General features: G+C 37.0%; 1 protein-coding gene across 1 annotated transcript in view; it reads left to right on the top strand.

Moving 5' to 3' along the window:
• The window catches only part of SLC30A7 (solute carrier family 30 member 7), an 80,166-nt gene extending 59,267 nt beyond the window's left edge, over nt 1-20,899 (top strand). The window contains exons 10-11 of the mRNA XM_081257363.1: nt 5,654-5,803; nt 14,493-20,899. Coding sequence (XP_081113489.1) covers nt 5,654-5,803; nt 14,493-14,540 — 198 coding nt within the window. The 3' untranslated portion in view covers nt 14,541-20,899. The remainder of the gene's footprint in view (nt 1-5,653; nt 5,804-14,492) is intronic.
• The last annotated feature ends 1,355 nt before the right edge of the window (nt 20,900-22,254 follow it).

Genomic DNA, 22,254 nt, shown 5'->3' with positions numbered 1-22,254 from the left:
TTGGAGATGGATTATATTAGCAGAGGGGAGAAAAAGTGTTGAATCACAACTAGGTAGATGCTAATACCATTTGTTGAGGTTGATGCAGGTGTGAGGGTGGAAAATCCTCCCAAATCAAGAGTTCTATTCTGGATATGTTAAAAATGAAATGCCTACTGTACATCTAGGGGAAGTGTCACTCAAGTGGTTGGATATGCAAATCTGGAGTTTTAGGGACTGATTAGAACTAGGGGGAGTTTGAGTCATCAGTATATGACTAGCATTTAAAACATTAGGATTATGTGAGATTACCTTGGGAGGATTAAGCTCTAATCTTTAGGTCAAGCTTCAACTCCAGATTTAGAGCACAGGCAGGAAAGCCAGGAATGGGAGCTGGAAAACCCAGAAGAAGTTGAAGAAGGAGGAAGTAATCAACGGTGCCAAATATTTCTGTGAGGCAATTACAGTAGGAACAGAGAAGTGACCATTGATTGGGATCATGAACAGCATTAATGGCCTTGATAAAAGCATTTTCAGTAGAGTTTGGAGAAAGCATGATAATAGTAGGTTAAGGAGAAAATGAATTGGGGAGGTAGAGATAGTGGTTACAGTCAACTTTTTTTAAGAAGTGTTATTAAAGGGAACAAAGAAATGAGCTGATAGCTTGGCTGTAGATATAGTAACAGTGGTGAGGGAATTTGTTTTTAAAATAAGATGTTTTAAAACAGCATCCCATAGAACTTTCCCCAATAATGGAGATGTTCAATAATCTACGTTGTCCAGTATGGAAGTCACAAGGAACATGTGGCTATTGAGTACTCGAAGCTTAATAATTTGAGCTAGCGCAACTAATTTTTAAATTTCATTTCATTTTCATATATTTAGTCACATGTGTCTAGTGACTTCTGCATTGCACAGTGCGGTTCTGGAGCCTGTGTGTTACTGATGGGAACAGTCGACTGACAGGAAGAAATTGATGATATGGTAGTGAAGCAGGTTACTTCACTACCTGTTGAAGGAATGAAGTTCTTGAGAAGGTGAAAAAGGATAGAACCCAAAGCACTATGGAGGAATTCATTGTAGATAGGAGCCAGGGGTTCTGTATCCCCCAAGGGAAGACAGAAAGTGCTGAAAGAGATGAGGGCTGACTGGTGGATTTGGTGGTGCAGGATAAGGGATTTTCTGTGTGCTTCTATTTTCTCTTTGATTTACAGGGCAGAGTAATCATGCAGAGAAATTAGAAGACCAGAGGAGAAAAGAGAAGGTATAGAATAGTTCTTTTTGAGATAGGGAAAGTGAAGTGCTGCCCATTTGACATTTGTGGTTTTATGATTTTAAGGTAGGACCAGTCAGCATAGTTGTGGAAGAGAAAGGGGCAATTTATTGACCGCCTACTCTAAGCTGGTCCCTATATTAAGTGATTTACATATATTGTTTCTTTTCTTCACATTAACCATACAGGGTAAGTTTCATCTTCCTTTCCCTAGGAAAATTGAGTAAAATTGAGGTTCGAGGATTTAAGTAACTCATCTAAAGTTACAGATGGTAGTGGCTGAATCTGGATTCGAATCCATATCATTCTGGCTTTAAAAGCTCATGCTCTTTCTGTTAAACCACACTGTCCGAGCAGGAAGAGCGACACAGATTTTCAGCTGTAGCTACACTTTCCCCACTTTTTTTTTTTTTTTGCGGTACACGGGCCTCTCACTGTTGTGGCCTCTCCCGCTGTGGAGCACAGGCTCCGGACGCACAGGCTCAGCGGCCATGGCTCACGGGCCCAGCTGCTCCGCAGTATGTGGGATCTTCCTGGACTGGGGCACGAACCCGTGTCCCCTGCATCAGCAGGCGGACTCTCAACCACTGCGCCACCAGGGAAGCACCCCCCACTTTTTTTTTTTTTTTTGCGGTACGGGGGCCTCTCACTGTTGTGGCCTCTCCCGTTGTGGAGCACAGGCTCCGGACGCGCAGGCTCAGCGGCCATGGCTCACGGGCCCAGCCACTTTGCAGCATGTGGGATCTTCCCGGACCGGGGCACAAACCCGCATCCTCTGCATCGGCAGGCGGACTCTCAACCACTGCGCCACCAGGGAAGCCCCCCACACACACTTTTTTTAATTTGAGTAAAGTTAATGCCAGTTTCTATAAGACTCATTCCTTAACTTATGCTTTAGGATAACTGCAGGAATGTGCTTGTACTGCTATATCTATGGAGGTAGAAGAAATCTGTTCAGTCAGGGTGTTGTTTCCCTAGCAGCATACCATTTCCATTTAGAGAAGTGTGGAGGGATATCAGGTTCAAACCACTGTGTCATCAGAGTCCTGAAAGAGAAAGAGGAAGTGCACCTTGACCTCTTTCCCTAGTAAAAGCAGTTTTTTTAAAGGGCACAATGGTTATTGTCTCACATTTCCCACCAAGTGTCTTGGAGCTTACAGAAAGTGATCCTACATGCATCAAATTCTGATAAAAATAAATATTTTTGATAGATATAAGTTCAACTTTTTCTTAATTGACAGCCCAAATAGATTACTTAAGAATCAGGGAATCTCAGAATTCAAAAAGATCTTATTATTCATTTGGCCCAGACTTCTATCTGTTGGAAGGATCTCCTTTGCGACGTTCAGTTGGTCATTCAGATTCTTGACTATTTACAGGAATCGGTAGTTAACCCCTTCACAGAGTAACTTCTTTCTCTTTTATTTTTTTAATTTATTTTTTTTGCGGTACGCAGGCCTCTCACTGTTGTGGCCTCTCCCGTTGCGGAGCACAGGCTCCGGACGCTCAGGCTCAGCGGCCATGGCTCACGGGCCCAGCCGCTCCACAGCATGTGGGATCTTCCCGGACCGGGGCACGAACCCGTGTACCCTGCATCGGCAGGTGGACTCTCAACCACTGCGCCACCAGGGAAGCCCCTCTTTCTCTTTTAAATTGCTGTAATTGTTATAAAGATCTTTTTACATTGAGCCTTTGTTTTAACTTCTGGGTTCTGATCTTAGTTCATCTCCTCCAGATCTCTACAGAGGTATTGAACAATAGCGGTGATTTGGACATCTTTGTAAAGATTTTTCTGATCTTCAAGGGAATACATCTAACGTTTTTTTCCTTAAGCGTTTTCTGCACGTTTTGGGTAGATAGCTTTTATTAAGTTAAGGAAGTGTCCTTCTAATCATAAATAGGGGTTGAATTTTATTAAATAATTGTAATGCTTTTATTGAAATGACTGATTTTTCTCCTTTGCTTCACTAATTGAAGAATAACAGTAATAGAGTTTCTGGTGTTTAATCTTTCCCTCTTGGGATAAACCTAACTTAGTCATGATATGTTATTTTTTAATATACTGTTGGAGTTAGCTTATTTAATTCATAAGAGAAATTAGCTTATGATTTATTGTCTTTATCTGGTTGGGGATCAAGATTATTTCTTATTTATATGAGATAGCACCTCTTTTTTATTTTCTGGCAAAACTAAGAGGTTATGTTAAGTTTCTTGAAAGTCTGCCCTCTGGGACTAGGGGTGGGGGGTGCTTTATGAAAGAGAACTTTTATTACCTTTTCAGTTTTTAATGGCCCTTTTATATCTTCTGGTTTTTTCTTATATTACAGCATTTTCTGTATTTCCAGAAATATATTCATTTTTGTCTAGACTTTTGAAATTGTGTTTTTTGTTGTTGCTTTTCTGATTTTATTATTTATTTTTTTTCCAGCTTTAGTGAGGTAAAATTGACAAATGAAAATTATGTATATTTAAAGTGTACAATGTGTTGCTTTGATATATATGTACATTGTGAAATGACCATGGAACACTTCATGAATTTGCATGTCATTCTTGCACAAGGGCCATGTAAATCTTCTCTGATTGTTCTAATTTTAGTATATGTGCTACCAAAGCAAACACCAAAATTGAATTTATATTCGTTTTATATACATACATGTACTATTTACTGAGCAATTACTTGGGCCAGGCTTAGGTCCTTACAGTTTTAGGTGCTGAGGATACAAAACATAAAAATCGAAAATAAATCCCTGCCTTTATTGAGCTTGAGTTCTGCTAGAGGAGACAGTCAAGAAACAATATAAATAACATAAGTAATGTAGTGTGCGACATTATATGCCTAAAAGTAAAACAAAGCAGAGAAATGTAAAAATAAGAGCATTGTAGTTTTAGATAGAATAACAGGAGAAGGGTCTCCTGAGAAGATGGCATTTGAGTCAAGACCCAAACAAAGTAGGCCAGGCAGAAATCTGGAAGGAAAGACACTCCAGGCAGAGGGAATAGCAAATGCCCTGAGACAGGAGTGTGCCTGACTTTTCAGAGTGGTGAGGAGGCTTCTGTAGCTGAGGAAGAGGGAGCAAGGGGAGGAGTAGTAGGAGATGAGGGAAATAAGGTAAATAACAAGGGGCCACGTGACGTGGGTCCATGTAAGTCATTGTGAAAGCACTGGTTTTTGTTCAGAGTAAGATGGGAATCTACTGGAGGATTCTGAACAGAGTGAAAGCATCTGATCTAAAGTAACAGATTCTTACTTGGGCTACTGTTTTGAGAATAGATAAAGAGGTGCAAGGCTTGAAATAGAGAGACCAGTTAATAAGGTATTATAATAATCCAAACTAAAGTGGCTTCAACTAGCCTGGCAGCAGTAGAGGTGGTGAGAAGTGTTTGGGTTCTACTCAGCTGTAGTATTTTGTACACTCACATATTGATACATTCATATAGTATTTCGTTTTATGGTTTTTAAAATCTGTTGTTTGTAGTTCTTTTCCATTTTCATTTTGTACTTTGTTTAATTGCATGTTCATTTATTTTTTTTTACCGCCATCAGAGTTTGTCTTGCCAGTGGTTGTCAACCTAAGGGTGTGGAACACTTAAGGAGCCACTGGAAAAACTTTGAGACATCCCTCCCTTTTCTGGTTGTCACATGAGTTGGGGAAGGGTATATGTTGGCATGTAGTTCCCTGGGTCCTGGGGATGCAAAGATCCTGTAGTTCCTGACTCTTGTACACGATGAAGAATCATCCTGTCTAAAACATGCCCCCATTACATACGAAACACTGACTCTCTAGCTCGTTAATCTTTTCAGAGAACTCGTTTTTTGATATTGTGAACTCTGTCATTTCTAAGTTTGTGGATCATTGATTTCCATCCTTTATTTCCTTCCTTTTTATCTCTTAAGTTGACTTTGTCGTTTTTTCCTAATTTCTTAGCTCACATGTATTTATATTTGTCTTCTGATCGATGTACAGTTGACCCTTGAACAACACAGGTTTGAACTGCACGTTCTACTTATACATGGATATTTTTCAATAGTAAATAACCACAGTACTGCATGATCCATGGTTGGTTGCATCCTCAGATTTTCGACTGAGAAGAGGGCTGGCGTCCCTAACCCCTGTGCTGTTCTCAGGTCAACTGTATTTGAAAATGTAAATTTCACTTAGGCGCGCTCTCAGCTGTGCCCTACAAATTTTGATATGTGCTCATTTATACTTCCCAAACACCTGTCATGGTACCAGAACATAGTAGTACCCAGTAGGTATTTGTTAATCAATTCAAGCCACCCCCCGACCAGGCCACTTTTTTCATTAGAGAGTAGAATCCATGTTTACTGATGTGTTGCATAATTTAAGTTGGGTGTACTTATACTTGAGTTCATGTTAATATGTGCTCTTTATATTTTAGGTGCAGCAGTTGCAAGGAGTTTACAGTTTACAAGAACAACATTTCTGGACCTTATGTTCTGATGTTTATGTTGGGACCTTGAAATTAGTAGTAGCACCTGATGCTGATGCCAGGTGGATTTTAAGCCAAACGCATAATATTTTTACTCAGGTATGATTTTTTTACTAACTTCTTTTAAGGGTCTAGGAATTTATTGTATCTACTAGTCTTAAAAATATTTACTATTTAACATATTGAATATATATATACTACACTGTGAGGTAAGTGTGAAAGTTTTTTTTCAACCACAGAGTCAAATTTGGGAGATCCTTACTTTAGTGAATACTGTTAATGAAGATAGTCCTGTTACTCATTGTTGTACTGATTTGAGCTCCTTTAAGAAAAAGTAGATTCTCCCTTACTGTACACTCCTTATAAGACATGTTATATGATGTTTGAAGCTAGGAATTCTCAGGTAGCATGTGGAATAAGAATAATGTCTGGTCAGTGACGTTAGCTAAAAGCAAACTATGTTAACATTTTTGTTGATAGCAAAGCCATCTCTACTTCTGTGTCATTTAATGGCTTAATATGCTGTTGAGTTTTTCTTAATTCTGTATATGGAATCATTAATTAGTCAGTGCATGACTGCAACCAAATTATATCAGGTAATGTTTATGCCATCATGAGTTGACATAGTCAGTGACTGATAAAATAAAAGTGATTACTCGGTTATTCTGTATATACCAGCAGAATAAGAACATCATGTCAAGAATATCTGAGGAGAGAGACCACAGATTTTATTTTGGTCTAGGTTGCTGGAAATATTTGGCAAAAAATCTAGATGTTGACACTGCTTCCAAAATTATCTAACACATAAATCTAATGAGGAAACTGATTCCATGCCTTAAAAATCTGTGCTTCAGTGTTCATTGAAGCACTATTTACAATAGCCAGGACATGGAAGCAACCTAAGTGTCCATTGACAGATGAATGGATAAAGAAGATGTGGCACATATATACAATGGAATATTACTCAGCCATAAAAAGAAACAAAATTGAGTTATTTGTAGTGAGGTGGATGGACCTAGAATCTGTCATACAGAGTGAAGCAAGTCAGAAAGAGAAAAACAAATTCTGTATGCTAACACATATTTATGGAATCCAAAAAAAAAATGGTTCTGAAGAACCTAGGGGCAGGACAGGAATAAAGACACAGACATAGAGAATGGACTTAAGGACACGGGGAGGGGGAAGGGTAAGCTGGGACGAAGTGAGAGAGTAGCATGGACATATATACACTACCAAACGTAAAACAGATAGCTAGTGGGAAGCAGCCGCATAGCACAGGGATATCAGCTCGGTGCTTTGTAACCACCTAGAGGGGTTGGATAGGGAGAGTGGGAGGGAGACACAAGAGGGAGGGGATTTGGGGATATATGTATATGTATAGCTGATTCACTTTGTTATACAGCAGAAACTAACATAACATTATAAAGCAATTATACTCCAATAAAGATGTTAGAAAAAAGAAATCTGTGTTTAAAAACTGACCCAGCCCTCCTGATGTGATGCAGTGGGAAGTACACAGCATGACCTGTGTGGCACTCTTGCCAGAAATGGTTAATGTGAATCCCGTCACTAATAAACAACCAGACAGACCCACCCTGTGGACTGTTACCCTGGATTCTTAAAAAGTGTCAGTGTCATGAAAGGAAAAAAAGGAACGATGGGGGATTCTTCTAGATTAGAGGAGACTTCACAGTTAAATGCAATGTGTGGTCCTTGATTGGATCTTGGACTGGGGAGAAACAGCCACAAAGGAAACTATTGGGTAACTAGAATATGGACTACACAATAGCTCATATAATTGTGTAGGTGTTAAACTTCTTGGGTACGATAATGGTATTGTGGTTATTGAAGAATGCTCATATTCTTAGGAGATACATGCTGAAGGCTTTAGTGGCAAAGTATCAGTATGTCTAACTAATTTTCAAATGTTTCAGCAAAAGTAAAAAGGATTATAAATAAATACATATATAGAGAAATAAGGCAAATGTGGCAAAATGTTTGCAATTGGTTTATACAGGTGATGGGTAGATATGCATTTATTGTGCTATTCTTTTGACTTTAAGCCTTTTCAAAATAAAAAGTTAAAAAATAAAAGTTTGGTGGCTCCTCATTGCCACCAGGATAAAGCCCAAACTTTCTAGCATGACACAATTAACTTTTCAAGCCTCTCTCCTACTATTATTCATTGCCATATACGTCATACACCAGCCCCACCAGACTATTTACTTATCTGTGTGAGACAAAAATCCTACTCTAATGTAAAGGTCCAATTCAATTGTTACTTTCTCTCTGAAGTCTTAAAGACCCTTCTAAGCATCATATAGATAGAGAAAGAGAGAGGGACAGACTGACAGTTTAAATTCAGGACCTTAGCATAAATTAAACGATCTCTCTTCTCTAATAGAGATGTACGGTTATGTTCCTTTGGAATAATTAATGAAATAATCTTGTAATGTAGGCCACAGCCAGACTTCCTCTACTACAAAACAATATGCTGGTACCACTTATTTACTCTAGACATTTAAGAACTGTCTTTTCTTAACAGACATTTTAAGAAGTCTGTACCACCATGAGTTTCATAATGCAGCATGCAAAACCTACACAATCTGTCTGAACCCTTCTCACACCTCCTCCCTTTTTCAGAGGCAAAAAGGAGAACATGACTAGCAACAACCTTGCTTTTCACTGCCATTTCTAGATCATTATTCTCTCCTTCAGTCTCGATTTTCTCCTAGTTATACCATGTCCTTCCACCCTCACAGTCTGAGCTTCTGTCCACCTCTAGGATACCTCATACTGTCCTAAGACTTTGGCACTTAAGTCACTTAATTTTCCCTCTGAGAAGGAATGCAATTTATAGGTTTAGAAATGCGCGAGCAGCTGTGTCTGTGCTTATAACTGCTGAATTTGTAATTGAAGTAGGTGGAGGGAGGTTCTTCTGGTAACCTTAGAAATCTTGGCTTTTAAAATGGCTGAAGTTGAAAGTTTACTCAGCTGCTTCTTTGGTTTTGGAAACTGTATTTGGGTTTTGAAAATTTTAAGCTCTAAAACATATTTTAAGCCTTTTTATCAGCTAAGGTCAAGCCCACTTGATTTCATTCCTTGCAGAGACTAGGGACTCTCTTAGGCTTGCAGTGAAAATGGTTCAACACATTTTTCCCAGCAGGCAGAAGGAAGTCATCCTTCTCATGGTTTTCATTCCATACATTTAATGATTGTAAAGTTGTTTTGTGATAGTTGTTTTGGTTCTGACGTATGCAAAACTGAAGTTTTTTATTAATTTATTTTCCTTTTCTGCTTATGCCCTAGTCATGCATATTCATTATGCCATGAGTATATCCAAGGCTTTGCAGTAACATTTGCAATTCATGAAATGAAATTTAAATTTTTTTACGTTTTTAAAAATTTTTAAATTATATCTTAATCATAGATTTTACTTATCAAAAGTAATAAAACTCAAATTGCTCCATTTTTAAGAAAAAAATTACACTAATCCTTTAAGTACATTTCTTGTAGAAAGACTTGAAATACTGGTGGCCTTAGTTCCAAAAGAAGGATTTTCTCAATACTTTGTGGTTCTATGACATTTTAATGTGTTTTTCTTATAGCTGATCTTAAATTGGAATTAAATTTTTTTTTTTTGGTTAGAAAGTTGTTCTTGTTAAAATTTATATGGGGTTAGCTTTGAAAAGGTTAACATAAGTTTGAGAATTATAACATTTTGTTCTGTTTTTAAAACTATAAGCTTTGTGACTGTTTTGGAACTGTACATTAAGCATGTCTTTTTATTCTCATGTTCCATAGTTATCACTTAATCATGAATGGCTAAGGCAGTTGGCTTGCTATCACGAGTATAGAGCAATACTAGTGAATTGGTAGAAGTCTCTTCAGTACTTTGATTCCTTTGGGATTATTAGTTAAGTGATAATCCAGGGTTTTTTGTTGACATAGAAAAAGTTCCTCTCCTTTCCACCACGTGCACTAACTTTTTAAAAATGATTTATCATTTGGGAACAGATGAAATAGAAAACTTATTATTTATGTTTAGTATATGAACAGGAAGTGGATATGGGATACTGGATGAGGAAGGCAATTTATCATTTATGTTTCTTGTTTTAAACTGGCTGATATCGTCTGTTAATTTTTTTAATACACTTTGGTTAGAAATAAAGTTTGAAGAAAAATCTAGAATATGCTTGGGTTCATTACCCTCCTCAATTCCACAAAGCAGAAAAGACAATAAAGGCTAATGTATATTATTTACTCCTTGATAGAAACTGTACCTTGATATCTTCCATCTTCTCTTCTGCCTGTTTCTGTTATACCTATTAAGTCCTAAACCCCTAGCTTCCTGCTTCAGCTTTCTGTGCTCTATTTTCTAGCCTCAAAATAGAAGTTAACACTGATCGCCAGGAAGGAACCAAAAAGCGTCCTCACTAACCCAGATGGGAGTTCCCCCAGATTCAGGACCTCCCATCTGCACCACTGTCCTGCGTGTGTGATCCCTTCCTGTCTCTGGCAGTAGGGAATAGGAGAAGCTCTCTGTGCCTTTCCAGGTGGCTAGCTAGCTTTCCACCCTTCCTGTGTGTAGCAGGTTTTAATCTTTTATAATGATTGATTGGTTTTAATTAATCCACAGGGGTTAAGTGTCCATTGGTTGATGATGGTGGAAATAATAACAGCAGCAGCAGCTAGCCTTATTGAGAGCCCGCCACATGCCAGGCACTGCGATAGGCACCTAACGTATTAATCTACCTGCAACACAGGTGGGGTATTCTCCCCAGTATACAGAAAAAGGAACCCAGACCCAAGTTATTGTTCATGACTTGTAATTTTATCATATTAAGTCACTATTTCACGAATTCTGAGATGATTCAGTTTTCACATGGAAGAGTAAGGCAGTTTTTCAAGAATTCATTTTTAAGGGATAAAGACTAATATTCTACATTGAGTCAAAAATTAAAGTAGAAAGTTTCTGCAGTTTTTGAGAATTGGTAGAGAAATCCAAACAACCCAGTAATTTTCTTTAGCCGTATTCTTGTTTATTTTTCTAAATTTTTACTGCTGATTTGTCTTCCTTTCCACAACAATGAGTATTTATGGAGAGTATTGTAAGTCTATGATTTCAAGTTAACACTTATTTTCTTAGAAGCATGGATGTTAAAAATAACTAGCTGTCCTTCCAACTTAAAAAAGTGTTAACTGAATTATGGTTTATACATGATTCTCAGGATATAAGACATAACAAGTATTCTATGGTTTTCACTTTTTTTGAGGACAACCCTCAGCCGGCTTAGTGTCATCCCAGTGGTAGGTAGAATATTTAATGGAGCTGAGCACTGTTTTGATCTGCTGGAGTATTTGTCATGTCTTTGTCGTGTGGATAAACTGTATAGAAAACCTAGTTTGCATTCAGGAAGTAGGTGACTTCCTAAAGGAGTCTTTGGAAATTCCACTTTTTCTCTCTACATTGAAGGAAATTGAGAAAGGAACATGGGAAGCTGGAAGACTTAAAGGTGTTCCCATCCAGCCAGATGGATGAAACAAAATGACTTTTTCTGTTAGACTGGGCTTTTGTGTAAAGCAGTAGGCCCTCTGGGGAAAGATATCAGCTTGAGTAATTAACTTGTGATTATGCAAAGATCAATTTACCTAGCCTCTGTTTTTCTTCTTTCTTTTTTATTGCCTTGGGCTACCTCATTTCTTATTACCATCTTCACTGTATATGGGGGGGGGAGGTTAGGAAAGTGGCAGAGATAATAATGGGAGCCCAACTTGTCCATTTTTCTTTCATTAACAATTTTGTTAAGGAGAAAAGAAATTAAGCCAGTTTATTTGGGCAATAGTTGTTTTCTCCTAAGGTTAGATACACAAGAATTTTGCAGAAGGGCTCCTAAGTATAGTTATTACGTGGCCCCTCTGGGTTGAGTAAATCAAATATAATCAATCATAATAATTTGTTTTTTATAGCACGTAAAAATCCTTTCTTGTATATTCACATATGATCCTTACAATAGTGCCTGATATGTAGCAAGGATTTATTAAATGTTTGTCAAATACTGGATGAATATATAACAGTTTTGTGAAATAAGTAGGATTGGTATTTATCAACACTTTTAAAATTAGGGAAACTGAGATTCTGTTTCAATTTTTAGCTTAAAATCATACAGATGTTAAGTTCTATCTTTTTTCTGCCACAAAACTCTGAGTGCGTGCAATTCAATGTATTTTCAGAGAACTTTACCACAGCAAGGATTTTTCTTCTCTTTCTTTTTCTTTCCTTTTTTTTTTTTTTTAATGAGGCAAAAACGCTAGCATGTTTTCTGTGCTGGAAAGCTACTGGGGTCTTTTCCAGCTTTTTTATTCAGCTAGAGCAGCTCCTGACTCCTTAGACATTCATTAGTGCTGGGCAGAGCCCTCCGACTGGAATGCTAGAAGAAAAGCCATGCTAGAAAGTAATGCTTTCAGGAGCCCAGAAATTCCTGGGAGAAGGTAGCGTTATTATTTTATCCCTCACTCCGGCTTTTCTTTCTCTTAGATGTTCCACTTTACTCTTCATTCTATGTTACTGACAAGAAAGTGCTTATTGTAACTGATTGTATGCTTTAATCTTTAAAAATTTGTTTTTATTTGAAAGAAGGAAATTAGTAGAATTTCAGTTCATCCAACAGGTATTTATTAATCATTTACTGTGTGCTGGGCACTACTTGAGGTTCTGGGAGTCAGCAGCAAAAGACAAGACAAAGTCCTTTTCTCTCGGACATTATCATTGGAGAGTGACAATCAACAGCATCACAGCAAATAAGTTTTATGATATATTAGAAAGTGATAAGTGTTGTAGATAGGGAGAGCAGGGTAGGGAGACTGGGGTTGCTGAGGCATTTACCATCTCTTGCACCAAGCTTCGTTTTTGTTTTTTGTTCTTTTGATAGATAGATAGAGATAGATAGGTAATATCTATCTCATCATCTCATCTGACATACTATATTTATTTGCTTGTTTATCATCTCCCCTCCTTCCTAGTTCCCAGCAGCTTATAAACTCCATGAGGGCAAGGGTATTTTTTTACCTATTTTGTTGGCTGTTGTATTCCTGGGGGACAGAAGAGTGCCTGGATTCCAATAGATGCACAAACTGTATTTGTTGGATGAATGAATTGAATGCATTTTTTAATAGCGTGGTCAGAATAAGCTTCACTGACATCTGAGTAGAGATATGACAGGAAAGGGAGTATGTCATGTGGCAATCTCGAGGAACATTGTTCCAGGCAGAGGGCCCAGTGTGGCTGGAGCAGAGTCAACAAAGGGAGAGAAATAAGAGATGAGATCAGAGAGGTAATAGGAGCCAGATCATGGGAAAGCTTTGAAGGCCATTGTAGGACTCTGGGCTAAGGACTGAGGAAGGTAAGCTGTTGTAGGGTTTGAGTGATGGAGTGACATCACTATAGTTCCTCTGCTGGAAACAGACCAAAGGAGGGCAAAGGTAAAAGAGTGAAAACAAGATCAGAGGCCGTTACAAAATGTAGGCAAGAGATGATAGTGACTTGGGCCAGGGGATAGCAATGGAGGTGATGTAAAGTGATCAGATTCTGTATTTGCATTATTTTGAAGGTAAGGCAAACAGGTTTGCTAATGGGTTGGGTATGAGAGAAAGAAAGGTTTTTACGTTGCAGCATTGAGGAAGGAATTGAGCCCGAGAAGATACAGGATCAACAGTTTTGAGGGGAGGAAATAGGGATCAATTTGGCTGTGTTTCGATGATTGTCAGACATCCAAGTAGAACTGTCAGGTAGATGGTAGGTAGGTTCCAGTCTACAAAAGGTGTGAGCATGTAGATGGTACTGAAAGCCTGGATACTGGGTGAGACCATCTAGGGGACAAGTGTCAAAAAGGAAGGGATCTGAGGACTAAGCCTTTGGGTATTTGAGTGTTTAGTATTCAAAGACAGGAGGAAGAACCCACAAAGGAGACTGAGAAAGATTGATAAGTGAGGTAAAAGGGCAACCAGCGAGTATTCTCTGGAAGCCAAGAGCAGGAAAAGTGTTTCAGGAGGAGGAAGTGATCGTCCGTGTCCTTGCTGCTAGATTAATTACTAAGATGAGGACTGAGAATTGAGCACTGGTCTAAGCAATTTAGAGGTGACCTTGACAGTTTTGGGAAGTGGTTGGCAGCAAAAGTTTGGTTGAAATGAGTTCAAGAGAGAAGAGAGTAAAGGAATTATAGGCAGCAAATATAGAAAAATTGATAAAACAGGAGAGATGGGGGCAATTTTGAGATCAGTGTCCTTGAATAGCAAGTTTATATCCAAAATTGAAAAGAGGAGTTGGAGTGTAAAGTAATTCAATAACCAGTAGATGGTTATGCTTATTTCAGTGTTTAAAATCATTTATCATAGGAAGATTTAGACTGGATAGATTTATGATTTTGGTAGCCAACTAGTCAAGCACTGTGGTGTTTTCCAGCAGAATAATGGTAGCTGGGTAACCTCATTTTTCCAAAATTCACTTGGGCAGGGCATGTAATTAGTAGCATAGCTTTCTTTTGTAGGGCTAAATGGAGAATCTTTTTTGCAACTTATTAACATACTTGTTTCTAAAATAAAATTATTGGCACTTTATGTTGAAAAATGGAGAATTCTTTCCCAAAGACAGAAAAGAAAAATAATTCTTCCCTTTTTCAAAAAAAAAAGAAAAGAAATTTTTTTTTCCTACTACTTTTCTGAAATGTATAGTCTATTATTGGTTTGTTTGATTTTCTAATTTTTTTTTTTTTTTTTTTTAACTTTTCAGGCCGGAGTGAGACAGCTTTATGTACAGATTGACTTTGCGGCCATGTAAATGAATGAAAGAAATTATGCCTTTTGGGGGACCTAATTTTTTCTGGTACTGTACAATCCTAATTATGGTACCTAACTTTTAAAAGGAGGAATCATCACTACAACTCCCCAGCACCAAGTAGACCAGGCAGAGTCAGCCGATTGTGCTCTGCCAGGAGTTTACAACTAAGGGATCAGAATTAAGAGGATCTCTCCTGGACTTCTGGTCTTCTGTGCTTCTTCCCTCCAAACCATTTTGATTTCTGAGGTTTCTAGTTTTGTTCCAGGGTATTGTTTTCTGTTTGTTTGTTTCCTTTTTTTTTCATTTCAAATGCCCTCACTCCCACCCCTCATCCTAGCCAGTAAGAAATTCAGACAGTGGGCCTCTAATCATCTGGAATGGTTTCACTGAAGCTGCTGGAAACCAATGCTTTCATTCCCAGAAAACCAGTGTTATTTTAAAAAAAAAAAGAAAAATGGAAATCTGCTTTATATGTAATGTCACAATTGTTGACGTTCTTCAATATAATCACGTTTGTAAAATTGTTTGTACCTTGCAAACTTATGAACCAAACCATATTGGGTTTTCAAAGTGCCTTTGTATCAGAAAATGTATTTGCCAGCATAGAAATGTAACATCAAAGGTCATGTATATGTTTTTTTTTAATGGGTATTATGTATTCTGTACAAAATAAGACTCTTATTAGTAATGTATACAGATGTCTTTTTGTGTACTTGCAGCATAGCTTTAGATATATAAAAATCTGCCTTTTATTACTTTATCCCATCAAAAAATAAAAGGTGTTATTTTGCTTTTTAAATCAAATTCAATTATTACATTAAATTATTTTGTGTACTGTGTTTTCAAAACTTTGCAAATGCTTCTGTTATACAGACGGGTGTTTGACTTACTTAAAACATCTGCTAAATTCCAAATTTCTATGAAAGCTACTGTGTCTGTGATAAACTTTCATATATCTCTCCTTGCTGTTTTTATAGATTCTGTTAATGAAAAGGCATGTAGAGTGAAGGCAGAAATGGTTGTGACAATGTTACTTTGCTTTTTCATTCTTCAAATGCCAAGTCATACGTTTTCCTGTGCAAGTGTTACACAAATACAGTTGCTTTCAGGAATCCTAAAGCAGCATTTTATTGACTTTGAAGTATTGAAGGTACTGAGTAAACGTGGTAACATAGAACTCTTCCTAACACAGGTATCTTGGAAGTTAATAAATAAGTTGATTTCTAGGCTCTTGTGTGTTTGAAAAATAAAATTGCAATTTGAGATAAGTGCTTGAATGTTCTACTTAAATATTCTCTGTGTTTTATGGAGAAATTGTTCTGAATAGACATTTTCCCATTGTACTTCATTTTATCACAATGTATTATATATTCCCTTTTAACTGAAAGGGAAAAAATAAAATTGTTGGGGGGAAAACCCTGCAGGATGGAAATGAATGTTTAGAATGTAGATCAGTAATAAGCACTTTTTCACTGATGTGGCAGAAATCACTGTTGATTTTGTCTAAGTTTCAAGGTATCTGTTTCCCTATTTCTGACCTACAACTTATGAAATATACTGTGTTAGGAAAACTATAGACTCCTTTCTTCATGCTTTTCTAAACCGCTGCAGATTGCTATGGACTGTTGATAGTCCCCTTTTTGCAGATTAAGTAGTATTTTCAAAACATTTTTACTTACTGCCAGGCAGTTCTAAAGCTAAGAATTACTGCAGTAGAATGCATTTAACTGAAACAGTTGTTACGATGTTTCAGGAGGGAAATATAAAAGGAAATGTCCTGATAATGGTACTGCTTTTTCATTATAAGTAGTCACTTGGAAGTTTGCATCCACTACCAAGCCTGATAGAAGCCTGGGATATTCTATAGGTTCTGGCATATTGTGGAAAATGAAAGATCTAGATGAAGGTGGGGATTTTAGATGTGTGCCTTTAAAAACTAATTATGTGAAACTGTACTGATATTTCACATACAGAGATAATTTTTGCACTGGCCTGTAAAATTTACAGTGCACATTGAAGATCCAATTCTGCCCTTCACTGAGGCCTCCATTCCAAGTGAAGTTTCTTGTCAAAATATGCATCACTTTATTTAACTACGCTCTCAGTACACAAGTACATGAGTATGGTTTTTTTCTTTGATAAGGAATAGAGTATATATATAGGACATTTCACTGAGATGAAACTCTTAGTTTTGCACCTGTTAAAAGAGATCTCCAGTTCATATCATTTAGCAGGTTGGCATTAACATTTATGCTTTAATGAAATGTTCTTAAACCTGTGTGTGCAGCAGGACAAAAAGGAATTTTCTTCTCCCTCTTAGGAAATACTTTGTCTTCTCAATGTTCTTGGCATAGATGTATTGCTAAAGTAGATAATTTCACTGAGAAATACTCCTTGATTATTCTTATAAATTTAGAATGTCCCTATTGTTGGCCTAATTCTTGGGGAAAAAAAGCTGAGTGTAACTTTGCTAATATTTTAAAAACCAAATATTCTCTGGAGAAAAAATTTGTATCGCTCAGGGAATGTTTACCTTGCCAAGTAAACTTCCCCAAAGAGAAATCTACCTATACTAGTTTTGTGTTTTTAAATCTAGATTATATTTATAGAGATGAAGGGCTTAACCTATGTACGGCTCCCTTATTTTGCTTACTCCTTGTGCACTTTGTGAAGGACAGTATCTAGTTTATCTGTAGCTCAGTGTTCCTCCCACATCCCCATGGCATCTTCTGCAGAGGCATAAAGAAGTGGTAACAGATGTTACTGGCATTTCCCATGTACCTGGAATGCTCCAGCGTTCTTCAGCAAAGCCTACTGGTAAACACCAATAACCAAAATACTGTGACTTTTGTGCACCTTTGTAAAGCAGCCAAATCGTTGACTCCAGATGCAGATGATCAGAGTTCTATAATGTTTTTACCTACCATGGTATAATCAGTTTTACAGAATTATTAATATGGTAGCATCCTCTTATATAATGCTGGGATTTAAGAACAAAAATAATTCATTGCTTAACATAGAATTTTACATCCAAGGAGACTGTCCTTAGAAGCAGTCTCATTCTACCTCTCACTTTACAGATGAGAAAATTGAAGCCCAGAAATGCTGTCATTTATTCAAGGTCACAGAGATAATTAGTGGCAAAGCCAAGACCAGAATCCAGGTTTTCTGACTTACTGTGCTTTGTCTCCAGTGTAATTTTGTAAATGTGTTGAAGAAGCATTTTTAAATAAAGGACGTCTGACCTCCATTTTTGGTACATTAAGGCACTTTGTAAATGGAGTTTTTTTATTGTCTTATTTTTCATAGGTAATTATGAGATTTAGAATATATTATTTCCATAGTATTCTTTATGAAAGATATGATTAATTTTTTTACTCTTTTTTACTCTTCTGGAACCAGTTTCTGATTTAAAAAAAAAAAAGTGACAGGTGTGCATTGGATACTTTTAACTTGTGAGTAAATTTTTCTGTTAATTGCCCAAGACTAAATCCAATTTAAGGATTGTTTAGTTTCTTTATTTTGTTTAAATTCTGTGAATTGGTGCTTTTTAGAAACCAGGCTAATTCATAGGTCATATCATTTCATCCTTGTTAAGTTTTCAGTCACCGGAGAGCTCTTGAATTCTTAACGTTATTCTCAGAGCCACACAAAATTGAGCGTTAAATGTTGTATAGAATAAAACAAAAATTTTAATAGGGTAAAATTTTGCAGTCTTATCAGAATCCCAGATGTTAAACTGCTACTTCTACTTTCAACTCTTCATTAAAAGAATTACCTTGAGAAAGTTAAAAAAAAAAAAGAGAAAGTTAAACTTTTTTTCTTTCTGTCACTATCTTCGAAACAAATTATTTTCTACTTCACCAGAACTTTGACAAAAGGAAATTATTTTATTCTTTAAAGAACATTCAATAAAAGTTTTATTCGTAGAGAATTCTTTCAAGACACAATCCCCAAAAGCCTTAGTGATCCAGACAATGAAAAATTATGTATCAAAAAAAGTATTTGCAGAGAAGTATAGTTCTATTTAAAGGTCAAATCGAGGTCTTTGATGAGGGTGCCTTTGGTTTATGTTTAACCATTTCCTAACTACAAATTATACAGAAAGGGTGGGGTTACTTTTATTAAGTGTTTATGTATCAGGCTCTTTGTATGGCCTTTTTCATGTTATCACATTTAAAATCCTCATATTTTTATAAAGAAAGATTTTTCCATGATTTTGATCCATAGATCTTTTTCGGATATATTTTATCTTCTGATTCTCCTAACATTCTTGTGAGGAAGGAATTACTTCATAACTCCATTTGACAGATGAAGCTATTTCGAGAGAATGTAAATGACCTAACTGGGGGATAGCCAGTGGTAGAGCACTGACTCTAGATCCAGTACTTCTTGGTGACAACTACTCTTTTTTGTATGTCATTCTACAATGATTTAAAGGTCCAAGAAGTTGTAGCAGATCTAAACACACTCGTATAAAATCATGAACCATCACCATGAAAAAATTGATATAGGGGAATAGTTGTTATACATACATTGGTTAGACTCATTCCTTCTTTGGATGCTCTCTTATGCTTATTACCTTTGCCATTTAACTTAAACTGTGCAGGCTAAAAAGAGCAATCAGAGCTCTTTTAAGCACTTTTAAGAACTTTTTTTTTTTTTAAAAAGTAAAGTTTTCTTGACAGAGTAAGCTGCTTAAAAGGGACTGATTCAATAGTGTCAGCACCAGTGTGTGAAGAGAAACTGAACTCCTGGCCAAGAGACATTAACCTAATTAGTAGGAAGTTGTCTTCCAAGAAGTACAAATAATTTTGCACTGCATGAGAGGGATACATAGGATTTGATTTACAACATTATATTTTATAGACACCTATTCAGAAGGGAGAAATATATTTCACAATTAGTAGTAATCTATGCTTAAACTTAATAATATTTAACTTTGAACTCTTCCCATGGCTTTGAAAATTTAATATTTGTAATTTTGATCCTGATGGAAAGTCTGTAAAAAAGAATGTCTTTGTCTCATACATCCTATTGTCACCACACTTAGCATGAATTTACACTTAACGCACTTAGTAAATGTTTGGATAACCAGTGAGTAAATATTGTAGACAGCAGTGGATACACAAGTAAGGACTGGGGACAGGTAAACCAGTAATTTACTGTTTATTACAGAAGACATCTTAGCTTTTCTTTGGCATTTTTGCACAAATAAGTGAGTTTGTATTCACTTCGGCCATTTTTTTTTTCAAGTAGCCCTGTAAGCTAGCTGCTCCTTCATTTTAATACAGGAACAGTGGAAATATTGAGATGTTTTCCATTTTGCATGCTGTTGGACAGGAATTTCGTAGAACTGGGACTGTGGAACCTGGGTCACTTGAATTTTTATATTTTGTATAGCCAAATGAGAAACCACACTCCCCTTTGTTTTTATAGAAAATTGCCATATTCCTATTCTTTAAGGACCTGTGTATAACATTCTATTTCATTTATCCCAGATGTATTTTCATCCAAAACTCTTTCAAAGGTATATCTTGAAGGTACTTCTATAAAAACAACACTACATGTATTCATTAAGTGATTTAAACATTCCTAAGATAGTTTTTATCTTCTCTGTCTTTTTCCCCTCTAAATACTAAATTTCAGTAGAGCTTCTCTTTATTTCTTTACTTATTTTCCATCTCTTTTCATTGCTTCTGCCAATGTAAAACTTCCCTTTTTCACTAGTGGAAAAAAAAAACTTTATTTTGAATTTTAGTATTTGAGTTTTATGTATCATGTATCATGCATCGATTAGGCTCAATGAAGATTCTATTCTGAACTACACATATCTTGTCAAGAGCTTGCCAAGTAATCATCTCATTGCTTCCTCTAATAGCAAATTCAGTGATATTTCTGCCCAAGTGATATTTTGCCCCAACATTTGTGACTTTGATCAATACACAGAATGGGTCTTTTATATCAGAAATACTGTGAATGAAAAATTGCTAAATCCTATTCTAAACACCCCTACAACTCTTTACCTCCCTGTCTTTAATGGTTTCTAAACATATGGCCAAGTTTGAATTTGGGTTTGATTCCTGTGGTGAAGAGTATGGCATCAAAACATTTCTAAATAAACGTTTGAGTACAAGCCTAGGTTGGAATGTCAAAGACTATGTTGTAATTTGGTTTGAATATGCTAAAGTGAGCAATTATGATTTGCCTAAGAACACAACAAATTCATAATGTATATTTCACTTTTTTCTACTTGAAGACATTCATGTATATATTTTGTTTAACCTCAGATGTATTTAAAAAGAATGATAAACAATTATCAAAATTCTTCCAATAAAATTTCTGTTTAAAAATCTTTACCTGAATTGTGTCTATTAGTTTGATGAACTGAAAAGAATACACTGAATTTAACAGTTATTGGAACAGATTCTGGAGGACTTAAGGAATGGAAGGGAAAGAATGATTCTCAGGGCCCAGAAACAGCAAAGTTGATCAGGAAAGAGGAGATGGCAGGAGACTTGGAAATGTCTTGACATTGTGAAGATCCTCGTTGTGGATCCTCCTACTCATTATTTTACCTCATAAACAAGTCTTAAAAGTATTTCCAGACATTACCATTAACCCCAAATTGTTCTCTCACATCATTCCCTATGATCTCAGCTTATAGGAAATGAAGACCAAAAACATCTGACATGAGCCTCCATTATCCTTCCAAATTTTTTCCCTCTAATCAGAAGAAATTCTTTTTTTTCAGTAACTTCTCCACAAAACCCCAGATCCTACTCATCCCACCTTCTGAAACATACTCTTACAAGGCAGCCTCTTCCTACTATCAATCTTTGCCACACAATGAGGGCTTCATCCTCAGTGTGTCTGTTGTCAAGCATCTTACATGTGGTCTACATGTGCTTCTTCCACTTCCTTTCTAACCATTTCTGTAGCTCCTAGTAATCTTGCTTCACTCCTCCCTAGTTTGTGGAGTTAATCAAAGGCCATCGGTGGCTTGATTCTTGTCACAACTGTGGCAGAACTACCAGCATCTCAAATTCAACAAAAAGAAAAGAATACATTTACCTTTCCCACTCAGATCTCTTTTCAACTACCATTTCTGTCAGAATTCCTTACAGAATTCTTAGAAATCTAAACGTCGCCTTTGCCACACCCCCGTTTCCTGAATTCCCCTATCACAAAGTCCTCATTGTGTTAGGGGAACCACTGACTGAAACCGCCTACCCTACCCAGGCATTACAGCAACCACTTGCATGAGTTATCCTACAACAGGAGGTCCTGGTAACGAACGCGGAACTAACAAGCTACCACCAACCGGAAGAATTCGGGAAGGGTCAAAAGGAGAGAGGAGATGCCAGTCGTATGTCCTACCACACTCCCAGAATCCTCCTCGCTGGAATCCATCTTAGCTGAGCGATGCACGTGCCACCAGGAAGGACCCTGAGGCAGAGTGACTGGCCAGAGACAACCCGGAAACTAAACCAATTACCGTAAAACCCGAGATGGCAAGCCACGTGGCAGAGCAGTTCTCCTGGGTTCCCTTACCCTCCTGCTCTCCACCCAGGCACCCCTTCCCAATAAAGTCTCTTGCTTTGTCAGCACATGTGTCTCCTTGGACAATTCATTTCCGAGTATTAGACGACAGCCCACTCTCGGGCCCTGGAAGGGGTCCCCCTCCCTGCAACAGTTCTTTGCAAATCTTTTA

Source organism: Mesoplodon bidens, assembly GCF_964165515.1.
Source record: "Mesoplodon bidens genome assembly, chromosome: 2".
NCBI lineage: Eukaryota > Metazoa > Chordata > Mammalia > Artiodactyla > Ziphiidae > Mesoplodon > Mesoplodon bidens.
This window is presented reverse-complemented; position numbering and strand designations above follow the sequence as displayed.